At 32.0% G+C, this 10,774-nt stretch overlaps 1 protein-coding gene across 1 annotated transcript; it reads right to left on the bottom strand.

The window, feature by feature from the left end:
* Positions 1–511: 511 nt before the first annotated feature.
* Positions 512–5,635, bottom strand: LOC145604260 (putative hexosyltransferase MUCI70). Its single transcript, XM_081660194.1, has 7 exons — positions 5,395–5,635; positions 3,155–3,250; positions 2,690–3,051; positions 2,161–2,372; positions 1,109–1,365; positions 817–995; positions 512–601 (listed from the first exon to the last, which is right to left on the bottom strand). Exons 1-7 carry the CDS (start codon positions 5,633–5,635, stop codon positions 512–514), a joined length of 1,437 nt encoding a protein of 478 aa, XP_081516320.1.
* Between the last annotated feature and the right edge of the window lie 5,139 nt (positions 5,636–10,774).

Genomic DNA, 10,774 nt, shown 5'->3' with positions numbered 1-10,774 from the left:
GTGGTAATTTGTTTAAAAATAACATTAAGGTGGTATTATGAGAAAAATTGAAATTTTTTGGTGGTAAGATGTAATTTATCCTAATGTAAAATGACCCTATTGGATATTGATTTGGTTTTATTCAACCTTTACATTTTGGATAAATGTTATTTTGGTGATTAATGACTAAACAACTAAAAACTACAAAGGCAACTAAAGAAAAATCACAAATATAATGATAATTTTTATATTTTTTTTTTATGAAACAAATCAAAGATAAATTTTGGTTGTTTAACCAAAATATAAAAGTCAAAGATAAAGTTGTTTTCTAATGTACGAACTCAATGACTCAATGTTACAAATTTTCGGAGATCACTACTTGATGCAAAGAAATCAAAACCCTCTTTTCAAAATTTAAATTTTTATTAGAACAAAAAGGTTCCCATGAAGGTTCAAGTGACTAATGAACCCTTGACCCATAATCATTATTCATAATCATTGTTCCATTTTTGATAAAATGTCCATGATTTTGCTATTGACCTTTTGTGGCATTATGTGTGGTGTTGCTTTTTTCTTGATATCTGTGGAGATACAATTTCACAATCTGCTTCCTCTCACAATCCTGCAAAGCCCAACAAACAAGGTAAAGGACCATTCACTGGTTCGCCTAATAATAAATATATAATATTTAGTGTCACAAAAAGAAGAATCAAAATGAACTTAATAGAACATTCGATTATGGGAATGGTAAGAAATTTTATGAAACGAAGAGAGTACAAAAATGAGCAAATGGTGTAACTTTTTTTATATACAAAAATTTTCACACTTATTTCTTACCTTAAACATGTCCAGGTAAAACTTTGTGCCGGGATTTTTCTGTACCAACTTCTTATATAGGTAGATAAAGCTTAACTGATCTCTAGAGGTAAAACGGTCGACCTCATTGAACCAAATGCAAGAGAACAAATTAGACATTGGCGTGTGTGCCCTAATTATAACAGATGCTTCGGGTATATCTATTAAAAAAAGTAGTCACAAAAACATTAGTGTAATGAATAATCTTGGACAACCCAAACAAAGATTTATAAAGTTTAAAATATAAATAAGAAGTTGCATAATGAACACATACTACTAGGAAGCAAGTTTCTAGGATCAGAAGCATTGAATCTTGTTAGTCCATCAGCTTCATAGAAATGCAATTGCCGATCAAGTTCAGCGTCACTGACTTTTTTAAGAACCTTATTTCGCGCAACCTCTTCCCACACACAATGACGAGCATAGTGGTCTGATATTGCAAATTCGTAACCCTTTCGCCATAAGAAGCGCTCTAACAAGAGTAGAGGATCACTTTCAAGACGTAGCTTGGCATCCACCCAAATTGAATACCTGCGGCATGACATGTCAAAAAATCAGAAAATGATAAATATAGCCCTTAGGGCTACGAGTAAAGAGCTAAAAGTGAAAGATATTCGGCCGGAGATCATTATTTTTTGCACCAACACTAAAATGAGCAACATCTACAACCTTTATTTATTGGTAGTAACTAAATTGAAATTTTAAAAAATTTTGCATAAAGTTATATTGTTGATACATCTAAAACACTAATTTAGACACTGTTGTTTCATACACCAGCAATACGTTGCGTCATCCTCTTGCAAACTCTATTACATTTTCTTTTTTTTACCCTTTTATTATCTTTAGTTCCAATTCTTTGATTTAATTTAGATATACTTTATAAAAACAAGCAAAAATAAAAAGTAGGTGAAATTTATTTGATTTTATTTGTTAATAATGTTTGCTTATTGAATGAAACTAATGGTGTTTTCACTAAACATGAATAGTAACAAAATAAAAAAATCACTTGTACATTGAATGGCATTTTTCTATGTATAACCGGTTGTATGGAACAACCACATTCATAATATCATGAAATTTGTCCAATATAAATATGTAAAATGAAAAAATAATATAGATGTAATGTACAATAAGTGGTATACTGGTACTGGTATAATGTACATTCTCGCATTGAATTAGCTAAAAACTAATTTCATTCGTTAATAATACTTTTAACAAATTACATTTAGATGACGGTAGATAAAAGCACCAAAATTCACAATACTATGTGATAAATAAATTGAAAAATAAAAAACCAAATCACAACTTGAGTATTCAAAGTCTTACCTTGCAGAAGTAAAAAGTCGATGGGGCAAAAGTTTTGGTATTTTTCCGACTCTTCTCATGTCTTTAGAGGGAAGATTTTTGACGACAACAATCTTCCAAATACCAATGAATCCCATTTTGTTTGGTATTTGACCTTCTAAACTCATATTTTGTAATGTCATTTCATCCATAAACATCACAAAACAGACATTTTTTCTAGACAATTGAGTGATCTGAAACAAGAAGAAAATTAATAAACGAACAATAAATTAGATTACACTTGAAAAGTTGCAAAAAAGGGAAGTACTCTCTAAATATAATAGTTCTTGATAATAAAAAAGACAAAATTGAGTTTGCAACTTTAGTTTTTAAAAGTAGGACAAATTTTATAGTACAACCGGTTGTACACACACTCTCAATTTTCCTTGATGGTCCACCAAAAATGGAGATACAATGTGAAAAATGAGATAGATTGTACCATTTAACAGGTGGTATATCATGTACATTTCCATATACAAATGAATACGATTCGGAAGAATTGATTACTTACTACATTAGGAGGAGGAGATTTGAGGCGATCTGAATTCCCAAAGATGCAAGAAACAACAGCAATGTTACATTTACTAATATATAAGTGATCATCCCTAGCTAAGTCGAATCCAGTGCTTGATGAATGGTGTTTAGGACCCTTAACAAAACCACAATTAATCTTTTGATCGCGTACAAAGAATGATTCATCCCTTTCTCTCAAGTTTTGATGCCCTGGGAACCTTGGTTGCCAATGATCTACTCCAGCAGGCTTTTCTTCTCTTTCTGTATACGACAGCGAAAATCTTGCAAATGATCTATTTTCAAGGGGTGGCTCTACAAGTTGCGCTGTAGAGTTCAGCAATTTCAGGTCACAATTCGAAGCTGCAACAATATATTAAACACTTAATTAATTAACTCGTACATATAAATAAAACATGCTATGAAGGTTGAGAATGCATAAGAATTTGATAACTTTAGAGCTTACAGGAAAGCTTGAGTTGTGGAGTTATATCTATCCTTGATACATTTGCAAGAAAATCATCCTTGAAGGATTTACCTTGGGTATCCTTTGTATCTATATCTGTTAAAAATCAATAATGAGTTACTCCTATCAATCAAATTATTGAGAAAATAAAAAATGCTACTCTTTTTCTTCAAGGTCAATAATCAAACATGCTATTTTAAAGAATTTAAAAATATTTTTCATTCCTTTTCAATTATAAGTATTTTATTAAGAGGCTTTCTACATATGTATGGCTTAATCGATAAATTGGGGAGATTAAATACAATGAATGTCAAATTAACTGTAGACCAAACTCCTTGATAAATTAATTTATTTATTAAGTTCATTTAGTAATCTATATTCTATAACCAAACCAATCTCCACTATCTCATTTTTTCCTCCTAAACTAGTTTATTGGCCCGGGTGTTGCCACGGGTTAAACTATATTCATGTACGGAGTATTATTTATGTATAATTTGCCTATTGATGGATTTCATGTGGTTTTATATATAATATGGAGGGAAGCAGAATAGGAAAGACAATTTATTTTATTATTGCAATAGAAAATTATTTGAGCTCTACCAACAAAGCTAGCTAATACGTGAATTTGAAACTTAAACCTTGCTACGAGCTTAATTTGAGATACATTATACTCCCTCTGATTTTTAATGTTTTGTGCAATTTCCTTATTAGGCCGAATTTAAATGTTTTGTATATTGTACTTTATTCCATTTTGGTACACATATTCTCCAACCTATTTTGACTTTTTAACCCCGCATTTTGGTAAACAACAAACGAAGTTCGTTGAGTCGGTAAGTGTATATACATATGAACATCAAAGTCCTAAGTTCAAACCTTATAAATAACTATTTTTAAATATATTTTACAAATTGATGACATGGCAATATATTGTACAAATTGATGACATGAGATATTTACATGTGTCTCCATCCCACATGGCATAATTATATATAGTGGAAATTAATGATGCAACATATGTACATGTGGTCTTCTAATAGAACTTCAAAATGCCACGTGGCGCAAGCATGGAGTGTAGAACACCTTTTAATACAGATTTATAGATTTATAGATTTATAGATATCCCTCCAATTTTACCTTAATAAATGATTGAATAAAAAAATAACAAAAAATCATAAACTATAACAAGATAATAATTGTGCTTTGAGAATAATAATTCAAACATACTTTATTAAGTTTATATAGTTGTAAAATGAAGATGTTTTAAAATTAAAGATGTTTTATGAGTATAAGGATAATATATAGAGGTACAATTATTTAAAACTGAGCATTATTTGATCAGACAATTATCTAGTAGAAAAACAAAATATTCATTAATGGCAAAATTGGCCTCAACACTCTGAACTATTACTTAGGAGCGCTCAGCACCATGAACTTTGCTTAGTTGCTAAAACACAACAAACTAACGTGTAGGGTGCAATGCGTGCCATTACTTCACCAAAAAACGGTGAGTTTTTTTCCCCAAAAAATTCTAATTAACCAAAAAATTCATATAACTTTTAATCAAAATTTTTATTTTTTTTTAAAACATCATCGTTTTTTGTTGAATTAATGGCCGGAAAATTAGAAAAGGTGCACACTGCACCCAATACATTAGTTTGTGGTGTTTTAGCAACTACATAGAGTTTAGGGTGTTGGGCGCACCTAAGCGATAATTTAGAGTGTTGAGGCCAATTTTGTCTTGATTAATAAATCAATTAACAAAGGAAAAAATGCATTAATAAATTAATATAAAAAGGAAACATTAATCAATTAATATATAGAAAAAAATGAAATATCAATAAAGGAAACATTAATCAATCAATCCATCAATAGAAAAAGGAAACATTAATCAATTAATAGAAAATAGAAACATTAATAAATCAATCAATTAATCATGTACTCTATTATTTTAATATTATCATTTTCAAAAATTCGGTCGCAAAAATCTTTTAAAATTATTGCAGGCATAGCATGCATATAGAGCTAGTTCTTAAATAATACAACCTTTCCACCTTATTTTGTTTTAGTACGATAAAACTTAGAACCACTTGGCACGCAGAACGGTTGCATTATTCAGAAATAACCAAAAAGTTGCTTCATTATATTTGAATGGACATAATGTTGTATTATTAGAAGTAATTATTCTCAATAAAATTAATATGCAATATGTTTAAGAGCGGAAAAAAAATAAATAAGATAACCTGCTCGGGAAAGGAAGGAGTAAGTAGAAGCAGCAAGAACAAAGCAGAGGATAATGATTATACTATAGATCAAGACTTTATGTTCAGAATAACCGAATCTACGATAATGACGTGATTGTTTATCTTGCATCTTGCGAGCATCGATGTCGTTGATGTAGTCAGAATTTCCAATGGTGTTTTTGCTCGTGCTAGCGTTATCAAGGTGGATTTGACACCCTGAAAGATGTCTGTATAGAACCATTTCTAAGGTGACTTTGTAAGAACTTTGATAATAGAAATGAGATAGTAATTTTTAATTTTTATTTCTTAAGCAATAGGTGTTAAATAGTGGTGGTAGCATAAAGACATATAACCAAAGAAGTACTCCCTGTTGGGAGTGGATTCCAAGCAAGCTATAAATTAGGAAAAGGATAATAATGAAAGAATAAATTACACTCAATAAGGAAACGAGGAAGCATACATGGTCAAAGATATCAAAGAATAATAATCAAGGATTTTATTTGTCCAATTAAGAAGTCAATAATTAATCAAAGATCTTATGAAGACTATGGAATCAATTAGATAAAGCTAAAATAGGAAATGAATCAATTGTTTGACGATATATTATCCCCGCAGTGGTCCCTACTGAGTACGGACAGTACGGACAACACGGACTCAATGCACCTTACTGAGTAAATCGACCGTCTTACTGAGCCTTTCTGAGAAAGGCAACTTCCCTGCAAGGCTTGGACCATTTGAAGACACGTAATGAATGCTTGGGCAACAAGCACAATCAAGTCCCATGATTGAAGGAGCGAATCAAGGAAATATCAATTACCAAGTCAACATTTCCTAAGATAAGAAGACTCCAATCAATATTGTCAACATTACCATAATAGCAAGGATTCTTCAATATTTACCTTTATTAGACTTATAAATCATTATAAATAGGATGTTTAATGTAATAGGATTCATTCACACATTCATACTTGGTCTAATATAATTTACTACACTTTTATACTAAAATCTCTGATTTATGTCGTCCTTACTGACATCAGTTCGTCCTTACTGACACCAGTTCGTCCTTACTGAGAAATGCCTCTTTTATCTTGATCCTTGTTCTTTGATTTATAATTATTATTATAGTTCTATTGTTTTATTGCTCTTAACTAATTCATTTGGAGGTTGTGTTTATTTCTTTTGGCAGATTTGATTACTAAAACCCCATAAAACCTTTAACAAATTCCTAGAAACCCCTTTTCTAAGATTTGTCCCAAACAATTTGGCGCCCACCGTAGGGCTTGTAGTCAAAAATTTGCTAAAACTTTTAAACACAAAACCTAAATCCAAGCCATGTCCGGAAACCAAGGATGGATTACCATGGCCGACCTCCATGAGGAAATGAATTCTTTAAGGAAAACCCTAGACTCACAAAAAGTCCAAATAGAAACATTGTTGGAAGGAAAAATCCAAACTCAAACCAAACTAGCCCAACTAACCTTTGAGAACGAATCCTTGAGGAATCATGTTCACTCAATGGCATCAACAAATATTCATTCGAGACGTGAAGACGAAGAAATTTTCAGATCTCGAGATCGTACCCCGCCTCGTGCTTTGTTTCATCAAAAAGTTGGGGAATCCCAGTCCGTTCTGAGTAGGGAAGAGTCGGTTTTGAAAAAGATAATGGATTTTCATGTCAAGCGAGTAGAAGAAAAGATCAACAAGATCCCCGATGTTCCTCGGCCAATCAAGGAAGAACCCGACAATAGCTATGCCGACTCACCTTTTGTCAAATCCATTGATCTAGTAGAAATTCCAAAGCGGTTTGTCATTCCAAACATGCCAACATACGATGGTACCGGGAATCCTATTGAACATGTTGCGCTCTACAAACAAAAGATGATGACTAGCTTTGTACCACAAAATATTCGAGAGGCGATCATGTGCAAAAGCTTTGGAGCCACTTTATCAGGTCCGGCCCTTACTTGGTTTATTAATTTACCTAATTATTCTATTAGATCTTTTGCAGAAATGATCAACATGTTCAAAGTGGAATTTGCAACTAGTCGCCCTCTCGAGAAACAATCAAGCGACCTATACCACATTAGACAACGAAGTGATGAATCACTCCGGAATTATTTGAATCGCTTTAACAAGGAGAAAGTAAAGATCTACAAGTGTGACATCCCCACTACAATTGAAGCATTCCGCCAAGGCCTTTTTGAAGAAGATGGGCTCTACAAGGAACTAACCAAGTACCCTTGTGCAACTTTCGAAGATGTGCAAGCTAAAGCTATGGCCCAAGTGCGATTTGAGGAGGACAAATATGAACGGATTGTTACAAACTGAGTTGGTGTGATGCCATTCGGAGAATTGCAAGCATTACTCGTTTCAAGTAACATTTACCTACTTTTTCCTTACTTTCTTTCAATGCATGTTTAGCTTGGTTATTTTTATGTATTCTAGATTCTCATCCCATCATTGGGGGCTTTAGATGTTCCTCTTTATTTTGGTTGCATTTCTAACTTCCGAACTCGGCTCGGAAGCAAATAAATTTCTTTGTCCTATTTGAATTTCGAACTCATTTCTTCCGTCCATACTCTGTACGGAAAATTTATTTCTTTGTCCTTTTTGAATTTCGAACTCATTTCTTCCGTCCATACTCATTTCAGAACCGAATAAAATTGATGTGTTTTTATTTCTTTGTCCTTTTTGAATTCTGAACTCATTTCGTCCGTCCATACTCAGTACGGAATAGAAGTAAATTTATTTCTTCGTCCTTTTTGAATTCTGAACTCATTTCTTCCGTCCATACTCAGTACGGAACAGAAGTAAATTTATTTCTTTGTCCTTTTTTGAATTCTGAACACAGTTCTTCTGTCCATACTCAGTACGGAACAGAAGTAAATTTATTTCTTTGTCCTTTTTGAATTTCAAACTAAGTCCTTCCATCCATACTCAGTTCGGAACTGAATAAAATCGATGTCTTTTTGCAATTTAAACACAATTCTCTTATCCGTACTCAGTTAGGAACCATGCTGAACCAAATCGATTTGTCTTTTCTGACTTTCGAACTTAGTTTCTACATCCGAACTCAGTTCGGCATAGAAGTGAATCAATTTATCTTTGTTTATACTTACTGTTGAAATTATTCACCTATTGAACATTAAAATTATTACGCTATGTTGATTTGCGACCTTTTATCGTTTTCTTTTTCAAAGTGGTTGTAAAAATAGGTGAAGACACTAATATAAATATTCACATGTCATATGCCTTTTTGAGTTCCAACATGTTAAGCAGGTTTCAAACAGCAAAACTGAGTACGGACGTCTCAGCAAATCTGACCGGTCAGTACCGAAAGATACAACCGACATACATACTATAATACAACTGAAATACATACTGTAATACAACTGAAATACACACTGTAATACAACTGAAATACATACATGTGAGATACATACAATGATACAATAAATATACGAAATACAAGGGATACACATATACTATTTACAAACGGTACATTCGCAAAATCTCTACACAACATAGTATACAAAACTAAAGAGCAGCATAGCGTGAGACACGATGTTCGTAAAACACACAACGAAAACATTGGGGGCTATAAAATTTTACAAGGTACCATACGAGTTATAGAAGATTCATTTACATTTGCCACTACCATCAATTTTACAAGCTACGTGTTGAATACGGCAGCAATTGACAACTTTACAATTTTCCTCTCTAGATAAATATCTAGAGAGAAAAACTGGGGGCTATTGTTGGGAGTGGATTCCAAGCAAGCTATAAATTAGGAAAAGGATAATAATAAAAGAATAAATTACACTCAATAAGGAAACGAGGAAGCATACATGGTCAAAGATATCAAAGAATAATAATCAAGGATTTTATTTGTCCAATTAAGAAGTCAATAATTAATCAAAGATCTTATGAAGACTATGGAATCAATTAGATAAAGCTAAAATAGGAAATGAATCAATTGTTTGACGATATATTATCCCCGCAGTGGTCCCTACTGAGTACGGACAGTACGGACAACACGGACTCAATGCACCTTACTGAGTAAATCGACCGTCTTACTGAGCCTTTCTGAGAAAGGCAACTTCCCTGCAAGGCTTGGACCATTTGAAGACACGTAATGAATGCTTGGGCAACAAGCACAATCAAGTCCCATGATTGAAGGAGCGAATCAAGGAAATATCAATTACCAAGTCAACATTTCCTAAGATAAGAAGACTCCAATCAATATTGTCAACATTACCATAATAGCAAGGATTCTTTAATATTTACCTTTATTAGACTTATAAATCATTATAAATAGGATGTTCAATGTAATAGGATTCATTCACACATTCATACTTGGTCTAATATAATTTACTACACTTTTATACTAAAATCTCTGATTTATGTCGTCCTTACTGACATCAGTTCGTCCTTACTGACACCAGTTCGTCCTTACTGAGAAATGCCTCTCTTATCTTGATCCTTGTTCTTTGATTTATAATTATTATTATAGTTCTATTGTTTTATTGCTCTTAACTAATTCATTTGGAGGTTGTGTTTATTTCTTTTGGCAGATTTGATTACTAAAACCCCATAAAACCTTTAACAAATTCCTAGAAACCCCTTTTCTAAGATTTGTCCCAATTACTCCCTCCGTTTCTAAGTGTTGTATACATTTAGAATCTTGACACTATTCACAACAAAAAAGAATCTTCTAATTTTCTCCTAACATACAAGTCAAAATATAGTCATGTGATGTCTTGTTTTATTCGTCTCAATGAGTACTACAAGAATATATAATTTTTATAATTTTTGGTAATGTATAATTAAAGATATGATCAAAACAAAACGTGCATTGGAAAGCGTGCTAAATTGAAATAGGTAGAACATTTAGGAACGGAGGGAGTATAATATTGGTGAGAAGCAGAGTAAAAATGGTAAGAAGTTAATTGAATGATACAGGTGAACAAAAGCAATGTATTTGAGTTAAAAATCTGAGCTTAATTTGGAAGTGAATTTGATTGACTAAGTCGTGAATACAAATTATTGTATACCAAAAGGTTACTATATGTCTTTTGAAGATGAATATATAAAAATAAAGATTTACCATCATACCTTAAAAAAATTGTTACTATTATACAATAAAGATCAATATATAAATTAAATTGTTATAATATTGATAAAAGGTAACTACATATACTTTGTTTGTGAGTTGTAATGTAATATTTATTTCAGGGTGTTCACTCACTTCATCTGATTTTCTAGGTAACATTCACTTCATATGAATTTTTTTGGTCACATTCAATCTATATGAGTGAATTCACTTAGTATGTTTAAATCAAATATCTATACTATCTATCTCTATATATTATAAGGGAAG

The sequence above is a fragment of the Chenopodium album genome, chromosome 22, assembly GCF_948465745.1.
Source record: "Chenopodium album chromosome 22, dcCheAlbu1.1, whole genome shotgun sequence".
NCBI lineage: Eukaryota > Viridiplantae > Streptophyta > Magnoliopsida > Caryophyllales > Amaranthaceae > Chenopodium > Chenopodium album.
Note: the sequence above shows the minus strand (reverse complement) of the source record. Positions and strands in the feature narration are given on the sequence as shown.